General features: G+C 41.8%; 1 protein-coding gene across 1 annotated transcript in view; it reads right to left on the bottom strand.

Moving 5' to 3' along the window:
• The window catches only part of Efcab5 (EF-hand calcium binding domain 5), a 121,125-nt gene that overhangs the window by 55,872 nt on the left and 48,895 nt on the right, over positions 1-16,358 (bottom strand). Inside the window, exons 8-9 of the mRNA XM_060388319.1 lie at positions 15,232-15,302; positions 2,245-2,400 (exon numbers count right to left, since the gene is read on the bottom strand). Of these exons, the coding sequence (XP_060244302.1) occupies positions 2,245-2,400; positions 15,232-15,302 (227 nt within the window). The remainder of the gene's footprint in view (positions 1-2,244; positions 2,401-15,231; positions 15,303-16,358) is intronic.

Here is a 16,358-nt window from a genome sequence, read left to right as displayed (position 1 = left end):
ATCATGATCATATAATAGTTTTTCCTACGTGTTAGTGGCTTCCATGAAGTGGCCATTGGTGTCTGGACATCCTCAAGCGGCAGAAGTTGTACATACTAACATTTTTAAATGAAAAGGTAGAGACTGGAGAGATGGCGGCTCAGGGGCTAAGAACATGAATTAGTTATTTTTCTGTTGCTGTGAGAAGGTGTTGCTTGGGCTTGTGCTCCAGAGAGACAGCCTGGTAGCAGGTGGAAGGCATGACGGTTGGCGGTTTGTGCTTAGAGTTCGCAGCTCAGCCACTCTTGAGTGGGAGAGATCAAACCGGGAGAGGGTGAGGCCTTTTCATCTCAAAGCCCACCCCAGACGTACCTCCTGCATCGAGGCCACACCATCTAAACCTCCCCAAACAGCACCACCAACTGGAACCAGCTGTTCGGATGCCCAAATTCAAATCCAAATTTCTTGTTCAAAGCGCCACGCAACACTTGTTCTTGCAGAGGACTTGGGTTCAGTTCCTAGCACCCACGTACTGGCTCACAACTTCCTGTAACTCCAGATGGAGAAATTCCAGTGCCCTCTTCTGGCTTCCTTGGGCACTGCACACATGTGGTACATATATACACATGTAGGCAAAACAAGTATACATATAAAATGAAATGAACTTTTAAAATAAATGAGGCGTTTTGTGTTCTTACATCGCAGTTTGCTCTTTGTATGAAGCACCTGAAACTGTTTTTGGCATTTTGTTTTCAATTTGCAAGCTGTAAGGTCAGCATCAATGTGTATATCTAAGGTTTGTAAAGGCTCCTGATGCTCCTTCCTCTTTGTGGAGGCTGGGGGAGGGGAGGATGCCTGTCAGAGGAGCTGTGGCTCAGGGGATGCGCTGAGAGGCTGGACCTGCTGACACTGCAGTGGGCATCCATTTAGCTTTGAATTGTCCTGTTTTTTTTTTTGTTTGTTTGTTTGTTTCTTTGTTTAAATATCATTTTTATTTATTACAATTTATTCACTTTGTATCCCAGCTGTAGCTCCACCCATGTCCCCTCCCAATCCCGCCTCCCCTTATCATCTCCCATGCCCCTTCCTCAGTCCACTGATAGGGGAGGTCCTCATCCCCTTCCCTCTGACCCTAGCCTATCAGGTCTCATCAGGACTGTCTGCATTGTCTTCTTCTGTGGCCTGGTAAGGCTGCTCCCCCCATCAGGGGGAGGTGATCAAAGAGCCAGCCACTAAGTTCATGTCAGAGACAGCCCCTGTTCCCCTTACTAGGAAACCCACTTTGAGACTAAGCTGCCATGGGCTACATCTGTGCAGGGGTTCTAGGTTATCTCCATGAATGGTCCTTGGTTGCAGTTTTTTAATGTAGTAACATGACATTCTATCTCAACTCTTAGTGTGAAAAAGGAGGGTGGTGGTCAGTAGGTATGAGAATATGTGAATTTTTTAAAGTTATATTCAGTACATTTCAAATGGCTTATTTATTTTTAAACTAGAACTCTTCATCATCAGCAAAGCCAAGAACTGTTGCTTCAATGAGAGCTGAACATAATTGTCAATGCTCTGCTGACTCTTGCCTATTTAGAGTATTGGAGCATTTGTGAAGTTAAACAGTATGACGTTAAAAGTTGCTTACGGGGATACAAATAAATAAATATAGGGTGCATTAAACATGTAAGTTTAATATGTACCTACCATTCCAAGTGCATTTGATATCCTCCTCCTGAATCTCATTCTGAGAAATGCTTTTGAATATAACTTCTTTATTTTTAAAATCTAGCATAAGGGGCTGGTTAAGGGCACTGGCTGCTCAGTCATGGGGACCACAGTTCAGAACCCAGCACCCAGGTAGAGTCACAAATGCCCGTCACTGCAGTTCCAAGGCACCAAAACCCTCTCTGTCCTCTGTTGGCACCTGTACTCTCAAGAGACAGACTTACAAGTTAAAAATGCTGAAAAGCAATGCCTCTCAAGGTGTGGCACAGGGTGGGCCCATTCAATAATAAGAACGGTACAAACAAAAGTTTTCTGAGATTTAGAAAACTTTACAGCAATTTGAGAAAGTAGCTGATTAGTCAGATTTTAATCTGATAGCTAAATTGTAGATCGTGCTCTCTGCGTTTCTTTTCCCCCTTAGTGATCAATTTCATTATCAAATGGTGGTCAGTGGGCCACCATCACCAAACACAAAATATCAGAAGTTTAAAACATCACCACAGCAATCACAACAAATAGTGTGAGAAGCGGACTCCATGTCTCACTAACCTTCCCCGTGTCACACTGTAGGAAGAGATCAGCAAACATCTGTCGCCGCATAACACCTCTTACGATCTCCCGGAACTCTTCCGCGCTGTGGCAAAGGTGTTTGAGGAGTTCCTCAAAAACATCGCTTTTCAAGTCTGCAATGTGTGAAGAAATGTACTGCAGAAAAAAGCAGGATAAATGATAACTTAAAACTGTGCTCTTTATTTGGAATTTCCCAGTGGTTTTCAGACTATGTGTGTGTGGATGTTTTTTTTTTGTTGTTGTTGTTTTGTTTTTTATTTCTGCTCATCATTTCGGGTGTTTCCAGTGAGTGCCACTCTGCGGGCCTGTCTTCCTTTTCTATTGCCATGAAGGGACAGCATGAAATCAAACGGACGGAGAGAGCAAAGAGAAACAGTCTTGATGTTCTCAAGGTCCCTGATCTGTTTTATTCTAAAGCTCTTGGACCACGTGGGTTTCATCTTCAGCCCTGCCAACTTGGTTTCTATCTCTTCTAATATGTAATTAGCATGCATGTGAAAACGTTCCAAGTTGGTAATTCACTACTAAAAACAAGTCATTTGTTTTAAATAGAGTGTTTTTCCATATTAATGAGCACATTTAAATTTTTTTCTTTCAATTTTATTTTTATTTTATGTGTATCAATGTTTTGCCTGCAATGTGTCTGTGTACCACCTGGATACCTGGGGCTCTTGAAGGTCAGAAGAGGACATCAGAGCCCCTGGAACAGGAGTTGCAGATAGTTATGAGCTACCACGTAGAAACATGGGGTCAAACTTGGACCTTCTACAAGGTCAACAGTACCCTTAACCACCGAGCCATCTCTCCAGTACAAAATGAGCACGCATTTAAAGGTGATTGTCCATCTTCTCATTAATACCATCTAGGCACACTCTGAATGGAGCATGGAACAGACATGTTTGGGGCTGGAGAGATGGCTCAGCATTTAAGTGCATTTGCTACTTAAGCATGAGGGCCAGAGTTTGAGGCCCAGCACCCACATCATTGTGAGGTGGCTCACAAATGCCTGTAGTTCCAGTTGCAGGGGATCTATTGCCCTCTTCTGACATCGGAGGGAATCCACACACATGTGTACATAGTCGCGCTGACGGAGACACCAGCAGATATACATACATTTTTAAAAGAGGTAGATTTGTAGCCGTGTGAATAGAGTATAAACTATTACTCAACTTGCCAAAAAGAGCTGCTAGTTTGTTTGGAGCTCACATCTTCAGCCTTCAACTTCTGAACCTCCTGTCTCCACTTCCTGACTGCTCAGATTACAGTTATGTCCTACCAGGCCCGGATTATGCTAGGCTGGGGCATGGTGGGCAACCATTCTACCAGCTGAGCTACAGCCCTAGCCATCAGTTGTCACTATTCTTGATAAATCAATGAGCACAGTTAAGTTCTTATCTAACATCTAAAGAAACGGAGTAGGACAAGAGGTTAGAATTTTGTCTGTGTTCAAAGCCTAGTTTCCTCGCTCTTCACTTTAAAAATGGGTATCAGACTAGTAGCCATCTCAGAGGGACATGTTGAGGTCACGGAAATGTGTACACGGTACACACAGAATCTGGCCACTCCATGTAATAACTTTATAGACATTTCTCTTGTTTACTCCCCAGGTAGTTAAGAATTGGTAAATAGCATTTTTTTCTTATAGAATAAGACAGTCCTTCCAGTTGACAGAAAACATATTCTTAGAAGGGCTGAACAGGATGAGTGGTTTTTCAAAGTGTGGTCCATACACCAACAGCATGGCCTGAGAATGTGTTGAGAATACAGTTTGGAGCTCTGACCCTGACCTACTGCATCAGAAACCCTGAGGTTAAAATCATGTGTTTTAACAAGCCCTATAGGGGATGTAGGTTTGCTAAAGGTTGAGAACACCTGAGCTGGATGACAAAGGGTAATTGGTCCTAATTAGTTGGGTATCCTAAGATCTCATTCTTTAGTACTAATGACTTTCTGCTTGATTAGGAGGCATTTTCTAAATTACTCATTTTGTAAAATTATTACATAATTAGCACGTTTATATTGTGGATCAATCCTTTAATGTTGAAAAATATTGGCTCATGATAAAAATATCACTTTATATTCTATTTAGCTTTTGGCAATTAATGTTAAAGCCATGTGAGTTTTTTTTGGGTGTGGGGTTGCTACCGAATCAAGAATCAGTGAAAACCTTTTTCTGAAAGTTCAACACTCTGGATTTATAATCCATAGGTTTTCCAAGTGAACATTTTCTAACTGTGATATGTGTAAGTTATATAACGTAAAGATTACCAACCAATCACCCACTTAACTACAAACTCAATTCTAAATAGAACAATTACAGAAAATTGACCTGGCCTTGTAAGAGCAGAAGAAACATGAAAATACACGGGAGCCTTTGTGTTTTTATATCCCTGCAAAGAATGAATGAAAATAAGTCTTTAGATTTATTTTAAGACTGAGTGATCTTCACTGTATTTACTCTTATTTATTTCACTTTTTTTTTTTTTTTGAGTCAGGGCTTCTCTGTGTAGGCCTCTATGCCCTGGAACTCACTCTGTAGAGGCTGGCCTCCAACTCATAGAGATCTGCCTGTGTCTGCCTCCCAAATGCTGGGATCAAAGGCATGCCCTGCCTCTGCCACTCAGCCTAGATTGTGTCTGTGAGTCTCGATAGTTTCCAAGGAGTCTGCAAACAAGGAATGCAGAGTCTCCTACCACAGATTGTGTTGGTGAGGAAGTGGTATATTTGCACAGACTTTGGGCAGAAAACTAGATTTCCAGTCTCAGAGTCAGAGCCGAAACAAGAACAGTTCCTGAGGGCCGGGGACAGCTTAGTGGTAGAACATTCACAACATGAACCAGGACATGGGTTTGATCCCAAATGCCAGGCACAAAGAGGCAATTGTTGCTAGTTATACACTTAGCTATGCAGTAATACTCCTGAATTTGTCCGACTTTTCAAAACTCTGTCTAGCAAATGAATTAAACAAAGGCCTCATTTAATACCTAGTAATAAAAAAAATAGGGCTAAAACATACAGTGTTGCCCCTTGTTAGTGAACTATAGCAGGGAATGTCATGGACCATGCTGTATTTCCCCTAAATTCCTGTGGACCAAATCCTTAGTATCTCAGAATATGACTATATTTAGAGATAGGGTTTTAAAAGATGTAATTAAGATGGGGCCTTGAGATGTAGGCCCTCATCAAGTAGGACTAACGTCCTCATATGAAAAGGAAATCTGGACTCGCGGAGCTGGAAGGCTAGATGAAGGCACAGGGGAACATGGCTATCTGCAGAGTAGAGACTGGGCATCACAGAGACTAACCAGCCATCTGTAAACAGGGAGGCCAAGCGTCAGCAGAAAACAGCCTGCCTGACATTCGTCTCAGATTTCCAGCCCACAAAATCATAGGAAGTAAACGTTTTTGTTATTTAACCCACTCAGTCTGTTGTAGTGCAGGCGACGAGGAACCACAGGTCAGTTCCTGTGATGGATCTCTTAGGGAAGAAGAGATTCTTCATTCATTCATTCATTCATTCATTCATTCATTCAGGAAGGGAGATGGTGACGTGCAGGCCTGTCCACCTATTCCTTCTCCTTTCTCTGGCCTGGAATCCTCTCACCTCACCCTAAGGTTTCCTCGTGTATTTTCACAACTTATTATTACTAGTTACCTCTCTCAAAGCTATACAGTCTCCTTTCTCTGGTTTATCATACAGTAACTCAGGGCATATGAGTGAAAATTAAATTAAATTAATTAAATTAAAGATGTGAATGATCTAAAGAGACTAGAAAGCCTTTCAGGTGTGAAGTACCACTGTGGGAAAAACTTTAGTAGAACACCTCGTAGGAGAGGCATAGTCTTTGGGTACCGTTTATGAAGCCTTTCTCTTTAAACTTAAGGACCACAATCAGTCTGAAGGTCTCAGACTTATAGGACTGACATTAAACAACCCATAGAAAGGGACCACACCGGAGTGAAATACTGCTGAGCAGAGAGCAAGACCCGAAGAAGAGAACACGGGCAGAGGCGTGGCCCTGCTCCTGGCCATGGCAGGCATGGTCTCTCGGTGCGAGTGACTGGCCATCAGAATCCCCTGGCACAGTATTGATGTATGTAATTATCCTTCAGCTCACTGGTTAAGTCAGGAATGCGTCTCAGGTGGTCTGAAGCCCAAACTTAGGAAGGGTGTTCCTGAGAACCCAGCCGTCGCCTTGTAGAGTCTCATGACAATCAGGAGCACAGTGGGTGTTTTCGCTCGCCTCTAGTGAGCAGTGAAGTCATGACAGTCAGGAGCACAGTGGGTGTTTTCGCTCGCCTCTAGTGAGCAGTGAAGTGTGCGGCATCTCCTTGGCGGTGAGATGGGCAGAGACGTGAGATACCGGTTCAAGGGCAGGAGAGCACACAACGCTTCCCTGCTCCTGCAGTGTCACCCATTTTAACGCCGAGAACCCCGTGCCGCCTCAGACTCCTCGTCTCAGGCGCACCAGGACGACCTGATGCCCTGCTGTGGTCTGAAGCTGACACATCCTTCCCTGGTCCCATTCTGCCTATGCATGCAACCGTGCAATTGCACACACAGAGGCAGAAACTCCGACGTGCGCCTACAAACATCTTCACTCCACTACAACGGAACATTCTCTTAACACATTGCTGTGCTCTACCTAATGGAGCAAGGAGAAAATATTCTCTAATGGTAATTTTGAACCTTTGTTTACTAGAAAAAAAAAAAACAGGATTAAAAATTGAGAAGTGGATTGCAGTCAATGAAGAGACCAGTAACTGCTCAGAAAACAGGTACGCAAGAACACGGTAGCGATGAAGAAGGGCTTGTAACTGATATCCTGTCTTTATTTTTTTAGATGTATTCATTTACTATTTATACAGTGTTCTGCCTGCTTGTACACCCGCAGGCCAGAAGAGGGCACCAGATCTCATCATAGATGGTTGTGAGCCACCACGTGATTGCTAGGAATTGAACTCAGGACCTTCGGAAGATCAGCCAGTACTCCTAACCACTGAGCCATCTTTCCAGCCCCCTTAAGCCCAATATTAATATTACATTTTCTTCCAGTTTCCTAAGTGGATGGTAATAAAATGGCCTTAACGCAAACCTCTGGAAAGGCGAGTGCTGTGAGCCAGGTGCAGTGACATGTGCCTAGAAAGCCACTCAAGGAGGAGGCCGACGTGAGGGGCTGCACGAGGGCCAACTTCAAGGCTAGCCTGGGTTATCCAGCAAGACCTCAGCTCAGGAAACAAAGGCAGCAATGGCTCGAGACACTATTTCTGTACCACACAGGACGGCCCAGTGATTCATTGATGAGGTCATTCAGTGTCTTTATGTAAGATATTCTTGGTTGAGATGGGGTCTCGCTATGTGGTCTGGGTTGGCTTAGCTTAAGAAACGTTTTCTTGGTTTTTTACTGAGGTAAATGTTTTCTATAATTAACGTGTCTGATTGGGTAGTGTTTGCATTTAGGAAGAGGTGTTCAGACATGTCCGAAAACTAATGTTAACAAGCTAACCCAGCAAATAAGAGGCAGTTTAATCCACACAATTAAAGAAGATGATGCAAGGCTGATGAGCGCCTCATCCATTAGCACAGAATATCTTTGCTGATGGAGCTACCATCCCCCTCTCAGCCTTTGTCTTTGAGCCTTATAAATATTTCATACCATATAGAAAAAAAGTGTATCTTTCAGACTTTCAGACTTTTGTGACTTTCCTGTAACTGCATTCCGTAATAACAGCATATAAGCCTAAAACATGGCAAGAAATCACCAAAACAGTTGGCTACCTCATTCTATAATGTCTCATCTGAGTACACACTTACTGGCATACCATAAAATCGCATGTGAGGGTCTGGGGATGTGGTTCAGCTCCTAACGTGCTTGCTGCGTAAAGGTAAGGATCCCTGACCCCTGTTACTCACATAAACGGCCAACGGTGGCAGCATGCATCCGTTAGCTTAACGCCGGGGAGGCAGAGACGGGCTGTGGAGCTGGGTGGCCAGCCTAGCCAGTCAGTGAGCTCCAGGTTCAGTCACAGATCCTGAGTCAAAAACTAAGGTGGATGGAGTCCTGGGCAGACATCGGTGTTGGCCTGTGGCCTCCACACTTGTGCTGAGGCACAGAGTCAGATAAACGGAGTAACAAGTTTTAAAGACTAACAGTAACAGTGGGGACTGGCGTGTGGGGCTCCTTTTTCCAGTGAGGGAAATGTTCTAAAGTGGATCTTTAAAATTGTTACTCAACCATGAAAACGCAGTAAAATACACTCAGTGGTATACCTTTCAATGAGCATAAGGTATTGATTGAATGGTGTGCTGGATGATGGCCTGGAGTAATTCATCAGGACCCTGCATGGTGCCTTACACAGAAGGAGTACTTGGAGATGTGCCTAAACTAGGGCTTGGGAGTGGGGAAACTATTATCCAGGTAAGCCCTAAATGCAACCACATGTGTCTGTATGAGAGGTGGTTTCTCAGCAGGGGAGGAGGGGGCAACATGGCTGCAGAGGCGCCAACACCCGATTGTGACGAGTGGTGCTGATCTTGGCTTCCGGTCTCCAGGAAGTTCTGGAGAGTTGTTCTCTGTGAGAGAACAAGTCTTTGTTCTTTTCAGAAACTATTTGTTGTAGCAACAATGAGAAAGAACTGATGTGTGAATTAAATCCTAACAAAGCTCTTACTGACCAAGTTTTTAATACCTCCGTAATTGTGCATTTTTGCTCATTTACCTTTATATTTTTTTAATCTTTTTTTTAAAGATTTATTTTCTTTTTTTTTTAATAATTTATTTATTTATTTATTTATTTTAACATTTTTTTTTCAATGCAGTTTATTCAAAGATTTATTTTCTTATTATGTATACAATGTTCTGTCTGCATGTACACCTGCAAGCCAGAAGAGGGCACCAGATCGCATTTATAGATGGTTGTGAGCCATCATGTGGTTGCTGGGAATTGAACTCAGAACCTCTGGAAGAACAGCCAGTGCTCTTAACCTCTGAGCCATCTCTCCAGCCCCACCTTTATATTTCTAATCTATTTCTATTTTATATAGTCTCTTGCAATGTGCTGCCATTAGATTTAAGAGAGTCCTATCATTTTTTTAAATTTTAAATTTTATAAATGTAATATTTCACCATTTAGAAGTATGAAAAATAATTTTGATCTGCTTGAATTACGTTCAATGTCAAAACCTGTTCAGTTTTGTTTACTTATTTCATTTATCTGCTATTTCTTTATCGATTCTCTTAATATGTTTTGTCATCCTATATTAGCTGATTTGTTTATAAAACAGATATGGCGTCCCAGCCCCATCCACTACGAAAAGCCACAAACCCTGAGATGGGTGACTGACTGATTTAAAACACTTAGGAAAAAGGAGGGTTAGCAAAATGCACAATAAGTGTCAGATGCATTTTATTTTAGAAATGCAAAAAACAAAACAACAACAACAACAAAACCCATTCATCTTAAAACTGGGAAAACTGGTTGTTTGGGCTCTTTTTTGAGAGTTTCTGGTTGGTTGTTTGCTTGTTTGTTTGTTTTAGACATAGTCTTGCTCTGCAGCCCAGACTGGCCACTAATTCACAGTTCTTCTGCCTCGGCCTCTCAGATACCAAGATTGCAGGCATGTATCACGACCCCAGCTTTCTGAGAAGCTGCTTTTCAGAGGATAGTGTTCTCTCTCTCTCTCTCTCTCTCTCTCTCCCTTCCTCCCTCTACCCTTCTCATTTTCACAATATCATTACGGTTTTAGTGCTTTTCAGAATACTTGAGGGGTTGGAGGAAAGTTCACTGGCTCTCTTGAACTTGGTTTCCACAGCTCACAGCCTTCTGTAACTCTAGTTTCAGAGGCTTCATCACCCTCTTCTGGACTCTAGGGTATTGGGCACACATACAGGGTACTTACATACAAGCAGACAATCATTCATATGCATAAAATAATATTTTAAAAAGTCCAATGATGCTACTTTGGCAGTGGTATAATGGGGGCCCTAGAATAAATTCACTCTCGATTGAATAAGGATTACTAAACCACACCAAGATTCAGCGCTTCGTTTCAGTCTGGAAGGTTAAACTGTATCTCAAAGAACTACAAAGACAACAAGAAGGTAGCCGTCCTCCGTGAGCATTTTGCTGTCTTAAAAAAACCAGTTATGTGAACATGTTTCGTTTTAATCCCAGGTGTGGGACGTGGGGCTGCTTCCGATTGCCCACGGTAGCAGGCTGGTTGCCTCGTGAGTTCTGTCAGCTGAGGACAGTTTAACTCTGGGGAACTTTAGAGAGGGTATGAAAGACCAGAGCCCCGAGAGAGGAGGTGAGGCTGTTCCTCTTGCTGGTTTGTCAAGCGGTTGTGAGGAAAAGGACGGTAAGAAGAAACATGGTCCAGCCTGCCAAAGGCGTAGAGGAGGAGCTAGACCTCTTTGCTAGCAACCGGACCTTTGAGAGCTCCCAAGAAAGAGGCAGGGCTTGGAGCAGCTGGCAGGACACAGGTGAGACAGAAGGGGAGCTGAGGTGCCCTCTTGGGTTTAGAGGAGCTCAAGAAAAAGGTAGATTACCTCTGTAGACCGACACAGATTTCTAAAGAGCTAGCAGGCTACTAAATAGATATTTTGTCTATAGTTCAGAAAATAAAGTTACCTCGCTGAGCTAGCAGGGTTTTCTTTTTAAACATCAGTTTATGCCTCCATTGTCTTTATTGGTATAAATATTACATAATTAAAAAAAATAAATATTACGCTAGTAATTCTGGGAATGATTGGGAATTTTTATCCCCAGATCACCACATACTATTTACAGCTGAGTTTGTTAAAATAGAAAAGAAAGAGTTTTTGTTGTTCTGTCTTACTGGTTTTTATTTATCTGATAGCAAATGGATGCTAGGTAAAAATATACAGTAAAATATACACAGTCTTTGGGAAGTTCTTATCATAGAACATTCTTCTCTCTGGAAAACATGAGTTTATGTGGGCACTAAACGTTTATATGTTGATACCGAATTTTGTAAAATGCTTTCTTTCCCTTTGGAGACAAACTAATAAAGAAATTTTTCTCATTTGGAAAATTAGCTCCTTGTAAAAGAAAAGATTGTTCAATAAAGAGTTGTATATCTGGCTAGCCATTTTAGGAGGAAAATCAAGTTAGATTCGTAGCTTATGTAATTATTTAAAAAACTAAACTTATTTTCAAGTTCATCTTAAAAATAGAAATACCCAGGACTGAAGACTGGGCTGATCTTGAGGGCTGTGTGAGCACCAAATTGACTTACTGATTTGTTTGCCCCCAAATTTACAAAAATGTTTCTAAATTAGAGAATATCTTCAATTTTTTTTTTTTTTTAATTAAGGAAATTTGAACTGGATGTGGCGGCCCACACCTTTAATCCCAGCACTTAGGAGACAGAGGCAGGCAGATCTCAGAGTTCAGAGGCCAGCCTGGTCTACAGAGGGAGTTTCAGGATAGGCAGAGCTACAGAGAGGCACCCTGCTACCCTGCTTCAAAACAAAACAATCCTTCAGTAATAAAATAATAAAAGATAAAAGTTAAAAATTGAGGAAATTTGAGAAACACTCATAATTAGTGATCGTACATGATAATATCATTAATTCATAAAGAGCACTTACAATTCTAATTAAACTTCAAAAGGTAAACTAAACTTCAAAAGGTAAGACAAACATGGAGACTGGGCTGTGTTCTGCTAAAAGTTACTCTGGGTCGTATGGAACAGTTATTTCAAGCTGGGACTTGTCCTGAGCGATCCTGCTTTTTAAAAGAGCAGTTTCCTCTATCTTGGGTGCAAACGCGGAGCTGGAATGACTCACATCTTTGTGCAAGCGAACAACCACAGCACAAACCGTGAGGCAGTGACTGCTAAGCAACCAACCTCTTTAAACAAAGTACAACCAGCTACGCGCTCCAAATCAAATCAGGAGCACCTGGGCACCCGGGGCCGTCAACTCATCAAAGACACCAGGCCAAAGAATGATGCAACCACCTCCCTTGGTACTTTTAAGTCATTCCCCCCCCCCCCCCCGGCCAGGAAAACGGCCACAGCAATGTACCTCTAATCTGGGTTCAAGTGACGTTTCTCTCGCCCAGGACACTAGAACTGCCCTCCCTCCCCGCGCCCCGGCGGCTTTGACAGCTCTGAGCAGCTCTGCTCCTGTAGTTCATGATGCTTGTCTGACCCTCCAGGGACATTTCCTTGAGTCTGAATCAGCGGCCCAGAAACCTTTCCCCTTAGGGTGGTCTCTCTAACCCCCGTGGACTCTTGAACCTTCTGAAGCCATCTTGTAGCTCGCTCACTCTCTAGTATGAAGTACATTATACGTTAGTACTCTTAAATACTACGAATACTGCTGATTAGTAATTACTGTCAGTAAGACTGGAATAAAAGAACCTGTTGTCGCCCATGACTGCGTCTACCGAGGAAAAACAGTAGTGCTTGGTGAATTAAAGTCAATGAAACCAAAGTGTCTTGCAAATTCATGAAATCACACTTTAAATGTGAAAACACACAAACGTGCCCACGTTGCTGATATAGCTTGCTCACACTCATACTAGAAAAAAAAAGAATGTAATAAAACAATAAAGTGTTTTAACATAAAAAAATATTTAACCTCTATTTAAAAAAATGTGAGGAGCAGAGGGTGTAGCTCAGAGGTAGTGATTGCATGAGCAGGGAACTGGGTGCAGCCTGAGCCCTGAAAGAAGGAAACTAGAAAAGCAAATTGTAGGTTTCTTATTCTTAGTGATGCTTACAGTAATTCCTACAGGTGGGAATAAAGTGCTCAGTGAGCTCTTGTACACTGCTGGGGGGGGGGGTTTAAAGCAATCAACAGCACAATTCCACAGTAGGTACTCAAAGCTTTCAGCTGCTCCTCCTAGCTAGACATTTCCACTTCTGGGAACTCATTCTAAAGAAAAAAAAAAAAAAGAATTCCTGGAGCTCTGTCAGACTAGCATGACAATTAGACTCAATTTTTGAAAATGAAATTATTTCCTCGCAGTTTTAGAGGGTGGACTGTCCAAACTGAAGGTTCAGAAGAGTCATTGTCTGATGAAGTCTGTCTCCTTGGGTTATAGATGGCTGTTTTCTTGCTGTGTCCTCACACTGGCTTTCCATGGTGTGTATGCCTCTAACCACATGTGTGACACCCCCCCCCACATATACACAGACACACACTCTCTCTCTCTTTCTCTTCTCACACACAACTTTTTGTAAAGCCACTAGCCCTGCTCCATTCCTAGTTCTGACTTTTTGTTGTTCTTTTGTTTTGTTTTTGTTGTGTCTTGAGACAGGCCTTGGCTATCCTGGAATTGCTTTGTAGACCAGGCTGGCCTACAACTCACAGAAATCAGCCTGCCTCTGCCTCCCCACCATGCTTGGCTCTGAATATACAATCACTTTAAGCCCTATAGTTTAGGGGTTCGGGATTTAATATAAATTCAGAGGGTGGGACACAATTTTAAATTGTAAAAAAAGATTTAGCTGCAGATACTGGTCTTATTAGGAGTAATGGAAAGTAACTGTCCAACAATAAAGATACAATTAAGTAATAATATAATCAAATAGCAAAACATTACATTGTCATTTTAATGCTTCAGGGACCAAGGTGGAGGAGAAGCACTTCTCTGCATGTCTCTAACAACTAAAATCCCCAGATATCTGACTTAATCAAGCTTTTTGACTATGAAAGCTGCAAAGGTGTCAGGCTGCCTATGGACCTCAGTGGTGGGTGAGTGCCCCCAGCTTCTTTCTGCCTGGTAAATGGCATTCAGAAAGGGCAATAAAGAACAGGAGCAATAATAAAACCAAGAAAAGCTTGTGTTAGCCGAAAGGAGTGAAAATGTGTTTCTTATGATCCGAGGGAAAATATCACAATGTTAACAGTGGCTTTAAGTCAGTAATAGAATCACAGGCTTCACATTTGTCTTCCTTACTTTTCTGTTTATACTGTTCTATAATTAGCCTATATTACTTTCTTATTGAGATACAATTTGCATATGGTTAAAATTCATATTACTTTCAGAAGTAAAAAATAAGAACCTCTTCTAAATTGCTTATTTGTGGAGAAACTGCTAAGGCAAATAGGTAAGTAGCACTGAGACTCAAGTTTTGCAAAGAAATGTAAGTTATGCCTGTAATTACGTTAAAGGAAAAAAGCTTTTTCTTTTCTGAACTCCTCCCCACCCCCACCCCAGACACACAAGCACGCAGAGGGCAGAGAATCATTCTTGGAAGTCGGTTCTTTCCTGCTTCTGGGCTCCTGAGATCAACCTCAGGTCATCGGGCTTGCCTCTGCCTGACATGCTGAGTCATCTACACGGCTCCATCCAAACTGTTCTAACGCTGCGTTTGTTCTCCCTGTTTTTGAGTAGTGTGTCTGATCTAGACAAGAACCCTTCTAGAAAGGATTTAAGAAATCCTCCACACAGAAACTCTGCCTAGTGTGTGTTGTCACCTTCCGTGGAGCGAAAGTGTCTGAGAGGAAAATGCGATGGCTGAATTAACTCTTGACTCATTACAAAAGACTTGGAGGAAGGGAGGAAACAGAACACTTGGAAGCAGGTTCTAGCAGACAAGATTCTGGTCTAACAAAATGGTTTCTTTACTTATCCCATTACCGTAGATCATTCTTTGTCTGGTTTAATAACACCATGCAGACCTTCAGTTGTAGATGTCACTATATTTGTACAATCAGAGTTTGAATAGAAAATGCTGTTTTTTTCTTGATCTTATCAGAAAGTGTCATATTTTTATATCATGAATGTCATGAATTGAAAGGAGCTATTTGATAATAGTAACCCAATTTCAGACGGGTTAAATATTTTGAAGTATGTATCTTAGAAATGATGTTCTAATTCTTTTATTTGACTTACTCCTCAGATGCTGTGTGTGTGTGACATCTATGCAGAGATAATTGAAACTGGCAGAATAATTTGATACAAACATTAAATAGCACAGCTCCTTACTTGTACAAATTGCTCTTGGGTAAATCCTGGTTCCATTGTGTTCATTATAATCAGATCTTCGGAATGTGATTCTAAATTTGGAATTAAAGTTATTTGCTGATTAGTCTGGGTGTAATAAATCAATATTTTATATTTATTATATAGTACTTAAAATTATTTTCAATTATTATCTATCCATAGTTACAGTAAATGATTTATAGTTGGATAACATTCCATTTGCTACCAAGGGTTTTTTTTTTTTCTGGCTTTATTTAACCAAGAAGCTCAGATATTAAAACGAATAAACCTAAATTTTTAATTACTAGGTTGGAATAAAGCACAGATATACATACCACATAAACGACTAGAAAAACCAGTGTAGTTTTGTAAGAGTATACCAACAGATCTAAGCCAAAACCTCTTTGTAAACTTCTCTTTAAAACTTTTTTTTTAAGAGCTAGACTACTTTTTATTTTTATTTTTAAGACACAGTCTCTCTCTATATCCATAGCTGGCCTTGAACGCACAGAGGTCTGCCTGTCTCTGCCTCGGCGCTGGGATTATAGGCGTGGGCCACCATACCCAGCTTAAAGTTTGTCTTTAATGTTTCTTGAATTAACAAACACCGCATGAATATGGTCATTTAGGAAAAGATGTAAAAATACAAAAGCTATTACAGTTGCCACGAGAGGTAGCATCATAAATTATATGTGGTTACGAACATCTTCCCTTTTCTGTGTTCTCCTCAGCACCCTCGGTCCCGCCCCCAGAGCCTGTCACCATTGTTGATTGCCATCTTCTTAGTGACCTTCCCATGCATTTCCAAATGTGTACGTCTATGCAGAAACACATTAGCGTTTGTTTTTCTGTAATAATTATCATCATTTTGCTCAGCACCTTTCTTTTCTTAGCGTTCACTGCAGGTCTCTCAAGGATCAGGGGGACGGTTTAGGTACGGGAGACATCAGCTAGAGTCATGGGTCAGAATAAGGAACTCCAGTGTGTGAACAGTATGTCGGGTGATGAGGAAGCCGAAACGCAAACACCAGAAAGCAGCATTTAAGAGGCAGAAGAACTGAGAAACGAAACCGCTGGGAGGTGCCCAAAGAGCCGCCTGAATGAGGGTGACTAGGAACGGGGACTTGGCT

The sequence above is a fragment of the Meriones unguiculatus genome, chromosome 7 (genome assembly GCF_030254825.1).
Source record: "Meriones unguiculatus strain TT.TT164.6M chromosome 7, Bangor_MerUng_6.1, whole genome shotgun sequence".
NCBI classification, from domain to species: Eukaryota; Metazoa; Chordata; class Mammalia; order Rodentia; family Muridae; genus Meriones; species Meriones unguiculatus.
This window is presented reverse-complemented; position numbering and strand designations above follow the sequence as displayed.